This window comes from Pezoporus occidentalis, unplaced genomic scaffold (genome assembly GCF_034315485.1).
Source record: "Pezoporus occidentalis ecotype Australia unplaced genomic scaffold, CSIRO_AGI_Poc_V1 ctg159, whole genome shotgun sequence".
Lineage (NCBI taxonomy): Eukaryota > Metazoa > Chordata > Aves > Psittaciformes > Psittacidae > Pezoporus > Pezoporus occidentalis.
In genome coordinates this window covers 2,655,313-2,672,309 of record NW_026913415.1, presented here as the reverse complement: position 1 = coordinate 2,672,309, position 16,997 = coordinate 2,655,313, and the positions used below count along the sequence as shown (strand labels likewise).

Genomic DNA, 16,997 nt, shown 5'->3' with positions numbered 1-16,997 from the left:
TGCTTAAGGTTACTTGTTATGATTAAAGATACTGAGACTGTTTGAAGCCAATTGCCAGTAACAAAATATTTATTGCCAATACAGATCAGGCACTGCATTTGATTACATTTCATACATTTGCAATAAAAGTTATGAGATTTTAGTCACCGTTTGAAGAATAAATCCATGCTTTCATGGCAAAAAGCCCACTTTTCCAATGATTTACAGTTGTGTTGCAGGGCAAAGTGAACCACACTCCTGAAAGATTCTGAAGTTTTCAAATTTCCAAAGGGAGCCACATGCATTTTAAACACCCACTTAATTCTGACTGCATTATGAGCCTTTCCCTAAATAAGTACTGCACCACCAGAGGAGCTCTGTATCATCCTGTCAAGCAATTCTAGAATAAACTGGAAAAAAACAACAAACAAACCAAAACCTCCCCAAAACAGTGGGGTTTTTTTGTGGTTTTTTTTGGTTGTTGTTTTTCTTGTTTTGTTGGGGGTGGTGGTTTTTTGTGTTGTTTTTTTTTAAATCCAAAAAGAATAAGAGTAATGTATATTGCTTGAGCAGGCTGGATATTACAGCATTAACTAGGCATGATTCCTAAACTGATAATCCCACATAACCGTGGGAACCACAAACCAGAAAGTCACTTTATGCCTACCTGCATGATACTTCTGGATGTAAAGGCAAGACCAGATTAAAAAAGCTACATTCTAGATCTTGGATAATATTCCTGGATAACAAATAAGATTCCTGTGTGGGTCTGAATTTTAATATAATAACACATGACAAATGATTTTAAATAAGCAAAACCAAACTGACTTTTGTTTGCTATAATAAACCTTGTGCAGTAAAAGCAGAGAATAATTTATCCAGTCACATCTGATCCTGAAAACTAAGATTCTGCAATGAGCCAATGAAGACAACAAGGAGTTATCTTAATGAAGTAACTTGTCCAGCTCACAGCTGACAAGGACAGCCCATTATTTCACTGACAATTTCTCCACCTGTGCTTGGGCAGGATGTCTAGTTTGAAGCCTAGATAAAATATGAAGGTTGAGTATAAACTTACCCAGCTAACAGCAAACAACCTAAGCAGCTGACAACCAAACTATTGAAAACAACACATTGAGAGGGAACAGCACTCAGTGCTTGCGCCCCAGAAGGCTCCTGGTGAAAACCAATCAGGCTATCCAAAGACATCAACTACAATTAAACATCCTACTTAGTCAGGCAATTGAGTGGCTTCTCAAGCACACCAGTAATTATGAAAAACACATCTGCCAGCAACCAGTAGAACTAGAGAGTTTTATTTCACGTGAGTTTAGATATAAATCAAAGCTAGGCACCTATGTTGCCTCCACAACAGAAACATCTACATTTCCTCTCTGGGGGAAGCTCCAATGACTCGGTTCATAATAAAATGAACACTCATTAAGGAAAATGGTCTGGAGTTTCCAACACTTCTCATTTCCCCCCAGCATTTACTGCAAAGCAAACCCAGCCACTGACTTCCAGATGCCTAAACATCAGCACCTAGATGTGCAGTATGCATCAATTAAGCCACTTGCAAAGTACCTGAGGATTCACTGAGTATGTCATCAAGTTTCCCCTAAGCACCTTTTAGCTTCCCACCTGAGGAATTCAGCAATGTTTTCCAAGCAGAATGTTAAAAAATTAGGCATAATATCTGAATTTCTAGACTTCAGACAAAATAACTGAGACTACTCTGCTACTGTTCCAGCAAAACATCAGAAATCTAGACATGCCCAGAACATATGCACATATATACCCACACATTCAAAGTACTCATTCAATCTCCACAGGTGATCTACTCTTTACAGCAATACCAATGCAAACCAAACAGATGTTGGTCTTTCAGCACACATACAGGTCACTTGAACAGCACAGAAGCAGGCCCAGCACTTCTTAACCATGGATGTACTGCTTATATGCTACAAAACACATGTATTAACATCTGGGAAATCTGGAAAAAGTGTTTCAAATCTTCGCTTGCTGCTTAGTGAGCAGACAGGTATCAGTGGCCTCTGCAATCCACACAGCCCATAGCTCACTGCCTGCAGCCCACTCCAAGGATGCTCACTGCAACACAATACGCAGAACAAGCTCTCTTAAGTAACACATGGCAGACACAGAAACAAAACATGGGACGGCCAGAAAGCCTTTCCAAAACACACACGAGCTTCTGCAGGTGTATTCAACATGCCTCCACACTCCAAATATGAACTAGGCTGTCAGAAACTTCACCCTTCAGGAGGCCGAAGTTTGCCTCCCAGCCTCATCAGAAGAGCCACTGGAACCACAGCAACTAAACCACAACAGACATTCACAATGCAAAAGCACCTAACAGGTAGACCCCAAAAGGCATCTTTAGAGCTGACTTTCTTAGCTGTAAAAGAAAACTGGACAGAAATTAAAATCAGAGTGCTGCTTGGTAGGAATTATGCATCTCAGAGAGACCCATTATCACTGGGCAAAATTCCCAAGAACTGACTCCAGGAACTAGGAATAGGGGTATTAGTGAAGATAATGGCTACATTCCTATGCAATAAAGCAGTGCCTAATTCTATTAATAGACAGTCTTGTAGCTGCAAAAGCTAAAATAAATTTAAGAAAATATATTTGGGAAGTTCAGAGGAGGACGCTCTAGCAATAAAGCTTATACTTCTTCTACAGCCTTTACACAGACCTGGCTACAGAAGAAGTTTAAGAGACAGCTCTTTACCTCCATAAAACACTAGCTAGAAAAACAACACTAAAGGCACCTGTACTGAAATGCAGCTAAAACTATAAAGAACAGCAAAAGAAATTAAAAGAACACTAACAAAAAGGATTTAAAGAATCATAATACTTAAAATTAGAAAGGAACTGAAGCAGCAATAAAAAAATTGTACTACAGAATCAACTTTTCCAGCTATGTTCAAGCCATATTAATGTTCAAGCCACTAATTAAAATCAAAGCAAGAAAGCTGTTCTGAAATACAGTTAACACTACTGAAAGTGACCTCACTAGATAGCTTATTCCCATCTCTCCACCAAGCTTTTGTGTACTTGTAGTCTCGTATTCCTCCTCAGCCCCCACTTTTAAGTTCTGCAACTCCAACCCTTCCTAGTTGCTCACACTTTCCAGTTCTCTCACATCCTGTTTTTCTCTATATTCACTCTTGAACTGTAGGAGTGTTAGCAGTGCTGGAGTTAGCTCTGCTTCTTTTGCAGATCACACTGCTATGCACACACTGACAACACACACTATGCTTTACTGGCTTTATACATTTGTGAGTTTAGATGCACATGGCTGAAAAACAAGGAGCTGACCTCATGTTACCAGGACATGAAACTGAATTGCGCAGTGACTGCCAGTGAAGTATTATTTACATAGCAGTACCATATGTTCCAGGAGCACCAGAGATCATGAAGACCTTTGCTCTACAAAGCCCACAGCCTAACAACAACTGAGAGTTGGACCTTGTTACACTTATAATTGTTAGATTAACTAAATCATGTTTGTCCTTGTCTACCTTTGCTCTCCTTTTAAGCCATTCTTCATACCTGAAACCAATTAATACATTCCTGTAATAGCCTCAGGGAACTGAAAAAGAAGTTTGTTCCAAAACTTTAGCTGTTTTAGAAGGGCTACACACGCACACAGTTCTGGTGGAGAGAGTGCCTCCTGGTGCATGCTACAAGACTGACCAAATATTCAAGGGCATTTCATGAATCATCTACTCCAACTAACCTTGAGTTCACCTAGTTGTTAAATTTGGTAACATGGCCACCATGCCACAAGCAGCAAACGGCCTCCAAAAGCCCATTACTCCTCCCAGCTGAACAGTATGAAGGTCAATATGGAAAAGCAACAAGTGTTTCGCATTAGCTTCATCCACAGGCTGTGACAGTTAAAGCAATTACAATTCTGCACAGCTGCGCTCGTCTGACTGAGAAACACTGTGTTAACCCTCTCAAAACCCCAGCCAGCCTCTCCTTGAGCCGCAAGTGTCTAACATCGGTAAGAGTTCGCAATAATAAACTTCAAGAGCCTCTTCCAGCTCTAAGGAAGGTAAATCTCTTCAGCTAGTCCCGTTAGAAGGCGGCCGAGAGCACCTAGAGAACTTCCTCATAACCGCGTCCAAGACGACCACCTTCAGCTCCTGCCTGCAGCAAGCCCTGCAAAGTTCTTACACACCCGGCATACACTCGGAAACTTTTAACGGCCGCGCTGTGTGAGACGCGGAGCCCAGCGGAGGAACTCGGCCCCGGCGGAGCCCCGGTGCCCGCTGCCCGGAGACCTCCTCGTCCGCCGCTGCTGGGCGGGCCGACGGCGGAGCTCGGCCCTGCGCCCCGCCCCACCGCACCTCTGCCCCACTGGGCACGGGCCCTCCCGGCCGGGGCGGAGGGGAGACGAGACCCTGGCCCCCCGGCACCCCGCACCCGGCCTCCGCCGCCGAGCCCCAATGCTGAGGGGGCGCGCGCCGCCCGCCCGCACTCACCGCCCGCCGCAAGGGCTGCGCCGCGACCGCCCGCAACATGGCTCCACCGTCCCGGCCCCGCGCTGCTCTCGCGAGAGCTGCGCCCCGCCCCGCCCCGCCGCCTCATTGGCCGGAGCGGCGGGCTAATGGGCAGCGCTAGGAGGGCGCCCCTTGCACCCGCGGCTACCGGCCGGGGCGGGCAGCGCCGGGCCCAGCGCCAGGGCGGGGCCTGCGGCCGCCGGCTTCTCCGGGGCTGGAGGTACCGAAGGGCAGAGCCGAGCCGAGCCGCGCCGCTCCCGCGAGCGCCTCGAAGGGCAACGGGCACCAGTGCGGCCCGCGCGCCTCCCGCCAGAACGGGCTGGCCACCAGCACTAGCCTCTGTTCCCGCTGTGCTTCCGCCCGGTTAAAGGGTTAAAGCCTTTCAAAGGGAGAAAGCCGGAAGCGGAGTTGGGAACGCGAACACCTGTGCTCCAGAGCGGACCTGCCCAAGCCAATAAAAACGTGCCTCGTGAAGGAAAAGCAAGGAAACCCTTCATTTGCAGCTGTAGGGCAAGCAGAAGCGGGGGAGGCCATCCCGACCCCGGGGGATGACCAGGCCTAGGGCTGCCCGCCAGTGTCCGGGTCCCCCCGGCCACCTTCCCTGTGCAATTATCACACAGCAAGAGCAAAGAGGCTGGACGCTTCCCAAGCAGGCTGACAGCGTGGAAGCCTGCTCAGGTAACACCAGCCCAGAGCAGCATCCCCTCGCTAAGGCTGATTCACAGTTGCCTCACCCACACCCCTGCCCTTGGCACTGGGCAATAGCTCCTTCATTCTGAATAATATCTAGACCCTTTTTATTACTATTTATTCTGATTTCTCAGAACCAAGCCAAGACATTCTGTGCCTGCCCCTTCCACAGCACCAGGTGCCCCCTGAGGCTGAGGCTCGCTGTTTTCCATACCTCCAGATATCTTTTCCAGGTGGCAAAGGATTTAAAAAAAAAAATTAATACTCAATGAAGCAAAACCTTTCAGGCCCAGTTCACTGTTAAAGTATGTGCTGCACCTCTCTGAAAACCTGGTGTCCTGGAGAAGCTGGCAGGAGCTGGAATAGCTGGCCTGCCAGCCCAGGAGCCCCGAGCACACAGCTTGTGGATATTGCCAGCTTACTTGCCCTCCCGGAAATCACTAGATAGCAAACCACAAATGCAGTTTCTTCCTTCCCAGGCTGAAGTGGTTTAGAGAAAATATAAAGCCCCAGCCCATCCTGAACAATTATGGCCATTGGACTGCTCTTCCCAGCATACGTGGTGATCTGCAGCATGTCAGTGATTTGTTCTGCCTTTCTGAGGCGCCCCAGAAAAAGCAGAAGGCCAATTGATCAAAAAGGCTCCTCAGCTTTGCCACAGCCTTGGCGCAGGACTGCCTCTAAAATATATTGTGCCACTTGACTTTCACACCAGATGCCAAAATGTACTACTGCTTTACAGAAAAGCTAACCAGGTCCAGCAACACCAGCATCTGAACAGGCAGTTTGTCTCAGATGCCTCTATAATGGAAGAAGAGCAGCAGTGCTGCATATTCCAGCTTCCTGGCCCCAGAGTGCTCCCAAAACTCCCCAGGCCTTCAGGGATGGCTGTGGAGGGAAGAGCTGAAGGGAGCAGTAAACCTCCTTCAGGGCCTTTTATAACCCCTGATTATATGGGTTAACATAGCTCCAGGGCTGCTCTAACTTCTGCCCAGGCCTGGCTCCACCCTTCAGCCATCACCCCAGAAATGAAGAAAACAGAATGAGCATCTGGGGTTGCCCCTGCATCTCCTGGACTGAGCAAATGATCAGGTGAAAACAAACGAACACTTCATAAAGACAAGGGGAAGAATGATTTTGCTGAAATCACAGCACCCTGACATAGGTTTGAACAGAGGATAAATAAGGTAAATAATTTACTGCCCGTTTGAGAGGTGGTTAAGGTGCAACATAACTCCTCCGAAATGTGAATATATGCAGTGCAGAAATCCCTATCTGCACCCTAGTTAATACAACAACAGCAGCAAAATAAGGATACAAAAGATCATCATCCTGGGCACACTTAATTTGGCCATTATGTCTTCTTAATTAAGGTGTTTTACTCATTAGAAGCATGGCATGCAATTTCATAATCCTATTTTCAGCTCAAAAACCCAGCTTCCAGCATGCCCATCTCATGGGGATGAAATCTTTAAGAAATAACACACATACACCTAAAAACCCCAAAGCACCAAAACAAACAAACCCTTCTCATTTGAGTTTGCTTTTTTAACACCTCAGACCAAAATGAAGGTGAGCTACTATCAAAGTTGACCTAATTGCATCATAGCTTGAAATAAAGAGATCCTGTTAATATGCATCTGTCTTAATAGCCTAGATTGTATTTTCACGAGCAAAGTCACATCACCACCCTTTAGTCAGATTTCAAGGTGTAGTGTCACCAGTTGGGAGACATGACAGGCTTTTTATTATGTTTTCTGTTTATAATTTTGGTTCAAAACCTCTGCAACACTTCAGATGCCCATAATCCTTATTGAAACTGGCTTGATGCGGATTACACTCTCAAGCACAAAGGAAGTCTTTATCACTTATGGCCAGTGTTTTAGGAGCTTATAACTGTAATCAGGTAGGGATTATATCAGCATGATCCATACTAGCTGAACTGTGGCAAAAAGCTTTTTTTGCCTATTTGACCTTCCCACCTAGGGCATGACAGTAAGAAAAATGGTAAAACCTACAACAAATGGGTGCTGCTGAAGGTGGAGCCACTGTCCACTTCAGGCAGAGGAGGGTACCTTTGTACTTTGAATGAAAAATTACTCATTAATTAGTGGAAGCAGATCCTTGTATGGTGCATTGTTATCCAGGATTATTTCATTAGGATCTGCTGACCCAATTTCTGCATTGGGAAGGGAATTACATTTTTTCACACAACTGGGGGAGGGGGAGAAATAAAAGTCAATAATAAATTACTCAAACTTTTGAAAGTGTGGTTGCAAACAAGAGCAGGTACCTGTTTTGGTCTATCTACAAAACCAAGTGAAATATGTAATCAAGCCTCCACCAGAATCAGATTTTCCTTCCCTTAAAATACATAATTCCTAATTAAAACATATTGAATCCAGCCAATACAGCCTCATGACTAAGGGATTTAGAGACAGGCAGGAATTTTTTATTACTGCTATGATGACCCCCTTTGACATGGGTCATCCTTTGCTTGCTCCTCCTGCAATCACACTGGGGGTAGCTGACTCAGATAAATTAAAAGACCTTCATTTGGGAAGCTTCCCCCAGTACATGAAAAGATTCACCTCCTAATCTGTCAAAATCCAATAACATTAAAGCAACTGCAACCTGCTTATGGCTCCACAGGGCTCTCTGACCCACACCCTGGCACTGCATGGGCAGCAGCAAGGAGGGACAGGACAAAAACCCACACAGGAAGCAGCAGCAGGAGAGATCTCTGCAGATGAAATACTTCATGCCCAAGCACTGCAAGCTCACATGATCCAAGTGGTTCAGTCACCCCAAGAAATTGCACTCACTCCCTCCCCACAGTCACAAATCTAGGGCCCTCCACACAGCATGGGACAGCACTCCCCATGGTCCTGCTCCCTGATCCTCATTCCCACTGGCACAAAACTACATCTCAACATGTCTCACATTTGAGTTCCTTTATAATAAAACAAAACACCGCCACAGGTGTGCTTAACACTCTGCCTAGATCACCTTATAATCACTCACCTCCATGTCTCAGAGCAGCAGGAAGTCTTTCATAAGGCCTTACAACAGCCTTCTAGAAAAGAAGAAGGCCAGCAGTCCTACTTCCAAAGCGGGGGCCATAGGCAAAAGCTCCCTCAAAGCCACCCCATAGCAGGGACAACACTTCTACTGATACCAAGCCTATAAAAACACCCCAGGCAGGTGTTTTCCCTTTCCTATAAACTCCTCTCACTTGCTAATCATTTACATGTACCAATCAAGTAATGAGGGAGTTAGGGAACAGCATTACATCACATGTGCAGCCCATTCCTAGAGAACAAGATCACCAGGGGAGTTAAAGGCTTCTCCTGCTGAGGTCATGGGTGAAAAGGGATGCTCATACCTCCTGGAAGCAAAGGCTCAGGTTGCCTTGGAAGGCAGCTTGTCCTGTCCAGGAATAGCAGTGGTTTGTGTGGGTGATGAGGGAAGCAATGCTGGCAAGGAGAGAGAGTTATGCTTTTCTCCCAGTGCAGGCACCTGCAATGAGTGTTTTGTGACCTGTAGCCCTCCTGCAGCACGCAGCGTGCCTCGTCACTAATGGGAGATGCGTGTAAAATTCTTTGCCAAGTTATAGCAGCATTATTTTTTAAACAGGTAGCTGCTTTTTCTGCTCGTCACACTACTGGAGAGGAATCCAGAGGCCGCTGTATTCCCAGTCAAGCAGTGCCAAGCAGCAGAGACAGGGACAGTAGTGCCTGAAATCACCCCAGGGGAATGGCCCTTTCCATGCCTGCAAGCACTTCAGGGAAAGCTCCTTTTTCCTTTTTTCTTCAGTTTAAGCTCACTGAATAACACTTCAGTGGAAGTCCTGCAGCTGTAATATGCCTCTGTTTTCAGTGTTTTGAGATCTGCTTGAGTTTTGTTATCTTCATTGCAAAGCCTATGGGGAGAGGAGCACCTTCTGGTGAAGTTACCTGCAGCTTATGCCTCCTGGTGACAAAGGCTGATGCACATTTTGCCCTGTCATGAAGTTTAAGATGCTACAACTTAGCCATTGCCTTTAACCCTGCACAAAATGACATAAGAAGATGCAGTGGCTGGGGTGGAATCTAAAATACACACTTGATTTGCCATTTCAGTGAAAGTTCACAAGAAGGATGGCTTCATGGGGAGTGGGGCAGCCTCTCCGCACTGCCAGGCTACATCAAGACCAGATGCATCTCTGGGAGACATGACTGAGGTCAACCATAAATTAACAGGCTCACTGTGAGGGGGAAAAATTATAATAATGGGTCCAATTGCATGGTCTGGTATGAAGGAGGCCAGATGAGATGGGCCAATGAGTCCTTTCTGCGCCTATGAACTGTCTGAATCCTTATCCGGAGGGGGAAAAATGGCAAGGGTTCCCTTTGCCATTTTACCATGGCTGATTCTTAATCAATAGCAGGGCTGGCGGTAGCTCTTGTGCAATACCACTTTCCCCAGAGCTGGGCCCTCTTCCCCTGCAATGCTCCCAACCCCTGCTGGTCTCAGAAGAATTGAGCCCAAAGCTCCACATAGCAATTCAAATGCATCACCAGACATTAGGCCACCGGGTTAACCACTGTTTAATTTCGTCACATTTGTTTGTGAGTTATGTACGTGCCTTTCTTTTGTCAACATCTCCTTTTAGAAAGGATATTGATTTTGTTTTCAAAGGCTCTCGAAAATAAAATGAATGACTACATTCTAAGGAAGAGTCATTTTCTCAACAGCTGTAAATAATTTATTGTTTGCAACCCACCCAGATCAAAAGATACTTCATCAACTGATGTGGCAAAATCTGGTGCAAGCTGCATTTCTATTATCTCAGATCCAATTAACCATTTGGAGCAGACTAAAACATAACTAGATCAAGCCAGAATCAGATTAATATCCAATCCATAATCACATTAATCACAATCTGTCCATAATTAGCCATCAGATAATCCCATTGGACAGGAGGTGACATGCACTATCCCATTATCTCATTAATTATCTATTTTCAGTATCAAACATTGTCCCCAAACACAAGGAAATGGTTTTTAGAGGAAAAATGGATAGGGAATTCTCCTTTTGCTACATCCTCCTTATGCAAGTCCCAGTGGTTTGACATTGGGAGTTTTACACCATTTCTTTGTTTTTACATGTTATGTTAGAACCAAGAGCTGTCTGGTTTTTTGAGAGATGTCATCTTTGTAAATTAAATATGGCTATCTTAGGAAGATGGATAAATAAAACATTTGTTTCATATGAACAAGTTTATGAAAGAAAAGAAAACCCGTCATCAAAGGTTTTAATGGTAACATGATAACAATAGCTTTGCAATGCTAAATCTTATTGCAGATGGTTCCTGTCCTTTTTTGTAATGTAAGTGAAATTGCATTCCATCTGTTTTAATTTTATAATGGACTTAATCCGTGGCTGGCTCTGAAAGAATCAGCATTTACTGCCTTTGCAATCTGCTGCAAATAAAAAAAATTGTTACCCTTTCCCCTTTCTAGAGGGAACTTGTATTTCTATTTGGGAGGAAACCCCATAGAGCTGCTCTGCAGAGAGCGGGGAGTGCTGTTAGCTGCCCTCCCCCCGAAGCCAGGCAGCCCCTGCCAGCTCTCGCACCAACCCAACCTGAATTGCTCTGAAAGGGATTGAGAACTGGACACTGGGTGGAGGACAGCAGGAGGAATTAGCGTGGCAGGAGATTCTGTTTGGTTTTGACCAGCAAATACCTCCAGCAGTTCCAAGTGACCTGAAAGCAGTTTTCCAGAGCTCCCTCCTGAGCTGACTTGTTCTAAAGTTTTATGATGTGCTTTCCCTTCCTCCCCTTCAAAGGTACCAACAATTAACCTGTTTGTAAATGGTGGTGGTCCTGGGCTGGGTTTATGCCTGTTGCCATTACGTGTAGCCATTTTCAAGTTTTTCCTGCATCACATAGAGGTTCAGGGCTTTCGGCATTTCCCTGGCTAGTCTTTTTTTGCAGTTTTCTACTAAAGTGCCTGTGCAGTACTGCCCACCCTGTTCCTACCTGCCCGGTCACAAACCGAGTCCAGCTCCACCATTCCTGCCGGGTGTCTGCTCTGTACTCCTGCAGGTGAGTGCCTGCAGCACAGCTTTGTGCCGGTTTAGAGAAGTTTAGCTGGCTTGGCTGTAACCTTTCTTATTCCTAAACTGGTGGGAGGTTTGGGATAGCATAGAGGACCCTGCCCTCAAGTGAGAAAAGGGTGATGCAACATTGAGCATCCCTGCCAAGCTGCTATTTTCTTAGACGTGTCTTATTCTCCTATCACTCTGACATTTTATTTTTGTATTTTATTGTTAACACATGCAGATACTGACTCACTCAGGACTCCGTGGATTCCAGCTCAGGCTGAAGTCACCCTCTTCCCTGCCAGGCACCCAGCAATGGGCACAATGCCCTGTGCCCACAGCCACAGCAGTGCTGTGGAGGTTCCCATCACCCGTCCCATGGGGTCACCCCAGTCTGAAGAGCCAGCCAAACTTTTCCAATTCCCTTTGCATCACTCACCTCCCAGCTCAGCTCTGCTGCTGGCAAATGAGCCACAGTAACAGCAGGCAGCAGTCACACCACAAACCCCAACAGGCGCTATGGCCACCCTGCCACTGCCACACAGGCGGGGGACACGTGGACTCACCCTGCCCTGAGGATGTCATTGCCACACATGCCGCACCTTCACACATGCAGAGGCAGGCAGAGATGCCAAAATCCCCTGGTGACAAACGCCCCTGCTGAAGTGGGTACCCCAAATGCCCTCCTGCTTACCCCCTTGGCTCTTGTGCAAACTTTAATGTTTGCTTTCAATAATTGGGGTTCTCAAAGGTGTAGCAGGGGCTGTGGTCAGGCAGAGGAGAGTGGATCAAATAGTCAAATAGCCAGTTACCCAAATTGTCCTCTCCCCCTCCTCAGCTTCTGGGGTTTCATACCTACAGGGAGCTTGACTTGTACAAAAAATAAGTGCTTCAGCTGGAAAACTCATCCTGCCTCCCTTCTCCGAGCAAAATGAGCACGGTCTGACCTTTCTGAACCAAAATTTAAAGTCATCATGTCCTTCCCAAGCCATACAGGTTGGCCTATGCCTATCAAATTCTGTGAGTAAAATACAAAAGATAAATTGTGTGGAGAGGAGGGGCAGGACCAAAGCCCCAGGACAGCAGCAGTCTCAATTCCAGCACTTACAAGCTTTCCTGGACCTTTTGAGCTACTCGTGCTGCTACGCTGTGAAGTCTTTGGGAATTTAAAACCGAGCCAAAGGCCACTTAAGTGGTCTCCCTATTTTTCTGCTAATGCACAGGAAGCCCATAGAGACTGGTGGTAAAGAGGGAGGAAAAATGAATAGAAAGGTTAAAAAAACAATGGGAAAGGTTCAGCTGTAGAAGAAACATGGGATCAGGTGCGCGAAAATGCGGTAAAATACTATTTTTCCCCGTAACTTCAACTCATCACGGAGCTGTTGCCCGGGACAGCCGCCCGACAATGCCGGCGGTCCCGTTCGCGTCCGTCGGAGCGGCCCTCCCGCGCACGCCCCCTCCAGCAGTGAATCGCACCGCGGGCGCGCAGCTTTGAGCTGGCGGTCGCCACAGAGCTCCCTGTGGAGACATCCCTGTCTCGTCTGCCGTGGGGGTGAGCCTCCATGAAAAGCGGGGCACTGTCCCGCAGTGCCCGGCCGCGGGCACCTGCTTGCGGCACGTTGAAAAGCGGGGGTGAGGGACAACGAAATAGAAGGTGAAAGAGAGGGCAAAGAACAGAACAAGGGAAATAAAAGAAGGAGAAAATAAAAGGCTAATTAAAAGTCAAGGAAAAGAACAGGGAAGACGGGAAGAAGGAAAGCTGAAATGAATCTCCACCGGCTCGGGCTGCCGGCACCGCTGTCCCTCCGCGCGCAGGACCGGTGCGCACGGCGCTGGGTGCAACGCCGGGTGGCTGGGGGTCCCGCCGGCGGCCGGGTTGGTGCCGCGGCTGCCCGGGACGCAGGGCGCTGAGGAGCGCACCCACCGCTCCCGTGGAGGAGCTCCTTCCGCGGCGCGCAGAGCTACCCGCCCCGTCCGAGCCGGCGTCGGGCCGCGCCAGGCCGGCATCCCGCGGGGCGGCGTGGGGAGTCCGCGCCGCTCCGCACCGCTCCGCGCGCCACCGCGCGCCCATTGTTCACCACGGCCAATCCGCGGGCGCCCTACCCGCGGCCGCCAATCGCCTCTGGGGGCCGCGCGGTGAGGTCAGCGCCGCCCCCCCCCCCCCCGCCCTCCCCGCGGCCGGTGCGCGCTGACATCACGGCGCGGCCCGGCGGGGCGGGCCCGGGGGGGCGGGCGCGGCCCCCGCCCCGCGCGGCGCGGGTAGTGGTGGAGCGGCGGCGCCGCATCCCGCATCGCTGCCGGTGCGCAGGGGGCCGCCCGCATGGTGGACATCCTCCTCCCGCGGCCGCTCCCGGGCGCCATGGGAGAGCCCTCCAAAAGTAAGTGTGCGCCGCGCGAGGCAACGCGGTTCTGGGGCGGGCGGGCGCGGCTGAGCGGCCGCGGAGCGCTGCGGGACTGACTGCCGCGCCGCCGCTGCCGTCGGGCAGACCTGCGGCCGTCGTGCCGCCCCGGACCCGCGGGCGCCGTGACAGCGCCGGGAAGGGCTGCGGCACCGTGTTGGGAGAGGGCGGCTGCCGGCTTGGCCCGTGGCATCTCCGGTGCTTCTGTTCCCGTTTGTGCCCCTCGCGCGCCGGCCACGCTGGCTCCGCTTCTTACCGAATGCCTGTCCCTTCGGCTGTCTGCGCTACTGATCTCGGGTCTTACTGCTGCTCCCTCCCGTGTCTTTCTCTCCTTCGCTCCGCTTTTTCTTTCTTTCCTTCCCCGTTTCCCGACCTGCGTTATTTCTCTTTCCGTGTTTCGGGTTGTTTTTTTTTTCGTTTTTAAATTTCTCTTTTCGTTTTTATTTATTTCTTGTTTTTTCGATTCTTCTGGATTTGTTTTGTTTCCAGGTTTATTTATCTTCCTTTGATTTCTTGTCTCTTACTGTTTTCATTTGTCCATGTTCCCATTTTAACTGTCTCTTTCTGGGTTTTTGGCTGGTTTTATTTCTCTTTCCATCATTCTGTTTTCATTTCTTTTTCTTTATTTCTTCTTCTTTATTTCTTCCAGTTTTTCCTCAGCTTTTGTTTTAATAACTCTGCTTTTATTTCCTTTTCCGAAATTCTACCTTTATGTCTCTTTCTGCATTTATTTCCATCGATCAAGTTTCTTCTTCTTTTCCGGCTCTATTTTTTTCTCTTTCGTTTCCTGTGTCCTTTCTTTCTCTCCATGTTTCTGTCTTTTTGTCTCCGTATTTGGAAAAAAAAAGAAAAAGAAAAAAGAAAGAAAAGTCAAAAATAAAACAAACAAAAAAAGTGTCTTTCCCTAATTCCTGGCACTTCTGCTTTCACTCATTGCTGCCCCTGACTGTGCCCCGCTCGCTCCCGGCAGGGCGGCCGGGGCTGGCCCTGTGCGCGGGCTGCGGGGGCCGCATCCAGGACCCCTTCCTGCTGCGGGTGTCGCCGGACCTGGAGTGGCACGTCGCCTGCCTCAAGTGTGCCGAGTGCGGGCAGCCCCTGGACGAGACCTGCACATGCTTCCTGCGCGACGGCAAGGCCTACTGCAAGCGGGATTACAGCAGGTGACCCCGAATGTGCCGACACTCGTTATGTGTATATATATATATATATATATATATGTATATATATAAAAATCGAACGCAAACTTGAAAAAGCACAAAAGCCCCTTAAGACCCTGAATTTCCCCCAAACGGAAACCTGATTGTCGGCCGTTGCCCGTCCCCGCGGCGCCTCCCGGAGACGCCCGACGGCGCGGCCGGGGTCCCTGACAGTGCCTCGCGTCCCCGCAGGCTCTTCGGCATCAAGTGTGCCCAGTGCCGGGCGGCCTTCAGCAGCAGCGACCTGGTGATGCGCGCCCGCGACCACGTCTACCACCTGGAGTGCTTCCGCTGCGCAGCCTGCGGCCGACAGCTCCTGCCTGGCGACCAGTTCTGCCTGCGGGAGCGCGACCTGCTCTGCCGCGCCGACCACGGGCCGCCCCTCGACGGCGCCGCCGGCCGCGGGCCGCGCAGTCCCGCGCTGCCGCCGGCCGCCGCCGCCGCACACCTCGCAGGTACCGGCGAGAGGGAGGGACAGGACGACAGGGGACGGGAGGGCTGCGGCGGGCGGGCGGCCATGCTGACGGTGTGTTACCTCCCTGACCGCCTCAGAGCCGGTGCCCGGGCGGCCGCCTGTCCCGCGGCCGCCGGCGCACAAGGCAACGGAGAAGACCACCCGCGTGCGAACGGTGCTGAACGAGAAGCAGCTGCACACGCTGCGGACCTGCTACGCCGCCAACCCGCGCCCCGACGCCCTGATGAAGGAGCAGCTAGTGGAGATGACAGGGCTCAGCCCCCGCGTCATCCGAGTCTGGTTCCAGAACAAGCGCTGCAAGGACAAGAAGAAGTCCATCCTCATGAAGCAGCTCCAGCAACAGCAGCACAGCGACAAGACGGTGAGAGCCCGCCCGTCCCGCCGGGGAGGGATGTTGGGAGGGTTGCCCCGGGCCGCGGGCTCTGGCGGCAGCCGCGCTGAAGCCCCGTGTGCCCGCAGAGCCTGCAGGGCCTCACCGGGACACCGCTGGTGGCCGGCAGCCCCATCCGCCACGAGAGCGCCGTGCAGGGCAGCGCCGTGGAGGTCCAGACCTACCAACCGCCCTGGAAGGCGCTCAGCGAGTTTGCCCTGCAGAGCGACCTGGAGCAACCCGCCGCTTTCCAGCAGCTGGTGAGCCGCACCGCACCGCGCCGCGCCGGGCCGCGGGGGGCGGGCAGGGGAGCTGCGGGATGGGGAGGGGGCGCGGTGGGGCCCGCGCCACGCTCTCACCACCGCTGCTCCCCCAGGTCTCCTTCTCAGAGTCTGGCTCCTTGGGCACCTCCTCCGGCAGCGACGTGACCTCGCTGTCCTCCCAGCTCCCCGACACCCCCAACAGCATGGTGCCCAGCCCGGCCGAGACGTGAGGCGGCCCGGCCGCCCGCCGCCGCGGGACTTCCGCATGCCTGCGCTCCCTGCATGAGACACCCGGCCCCGGGCCGCTCCCAGAGCGCCGGACAAACGCCTTTGTTTTTTAATTATTCTTATTTAAAAACAAACAAAAAATGTGTTACTGACGGCCAAAAAAGCACCGGGATCCTCGCTGCCTTCACCAGACTGGAGAGAGAGCCCTTGCCCTCATTATTTCGTTATTTTGTTGTTTTGGTTTTGTTTTTTTTTTCCCTGCGGATTTCGATGTTTCTTTTCCCCAAAGAAACGCGGATTTCCCCGCTGGAGCCCGGCATGGTGACAGGCTACCTCGCCCGCCCGCCGCTTGCGCCGGGGACGGCTTTTCTTCCGTTTTTGAAAGGGAAAAGGAAAAAGAGAAACACAAAACGGGGAAGAGATTTCCCCGGCCTCCGCGCCTTCCCGCGACCGCGGAGCCGGCCTGGCCCTCCCCTCCGCGGAGCCGCTCCGTCCAGCCTCATCTCACGCCGATGCCTCTCCCGGGCCCCGGCGCCCGGCCCCGCACGATCGCTGGAAAGACGGGACACGGAAAAGAGACTTTTAAACGGGGAAACCAGTACTAATGTTAACTTATCAATGGACGGAGGACGGATTGTTTGAGCCTTTAACGAACAAAAGTAAGTTATTGTTATTTATTGTCAGAGTCAGCGGTTGAATAGTGGGATTAAATATTTTGGACTTAATAAAAAAAGAGAAAGAAAGAAAGGGAAAGGATTGAAACGAATAAAAAGGCGTG

General features: G+C 50.2%; 2 protein-coding genes across 5 annotated transcripts in view; one reads left to right on the top strand and one right to left on the bottom strand.

Moving 5' to 3' along the window:
• The window catches only part of ETFA (electron transfer flavoprotein subunit alpha), a 37,319-nt gene extending 28,975 nt beyond the window's left edge, over nucleotides 1–8,344 (bottom strand). For 2 of the 3 annotated variants that reach the window (XR_009963512.1, XM_062612252.1), the window contains exon 1: nucleotides 4,494–4,626. Coding sequence is in view for 2 of the 3 variants with exons in the window: in XM_062612252.1 (XP_062468236.1) it covers nucleotides 4,494–4,532 (39 nt within the window). In the remaining variant the exon portion in view is untranslated. Of the gene's footprint in view, nucleotides 1–4,493; nucleotides 4,627–8,225 lie in introns of those variants that run through there. The other variant, XM_062612253.1, reaches the window with a different exon arrangement.
• A 4,832-nt stretch (nucleotides 8,345–13,176) lies between these two features.
• On the top strand, nucleotides 13,177–16,527 carry ISL2 (ISL LIM homeobox 2). Of its 2 annotated transcripts, XM_062612046.1 has the most exons (6): nucleotides 13,177–13,666; nucleotides 14,658–14,847; nucleotides 15,076–15,338; nucleotides 15,436–15,719; nucleotides 15,818–15,988; nucleotides 16,105–16,527. In XM_062612046.1, exons 1-6 carry the CDS (start codon nucleotides 13,609–13,611, stop codon nucleotides 16,219–16,221), a joined length of 1,083 nt encoding a protein of 360 aa, XP_062468030.1. In that variant the 5' UTR covers nucleotides 13,177–13,608; the 3' UTR covers nucleotides 16,222–16,527. The 2 variants fall into 2 exon arrangements, with proteins under 2 accessions (XP_062468030.1, XP_062468029.1); XM_062612045.1 differs by lacking the exon at nucleotides 13,177–13,666 and having other exon boundaries at nucleotides 14,099–14,847.
• Nucleotides 16,528–16,997: the final 470 nt, after the last annotated feature.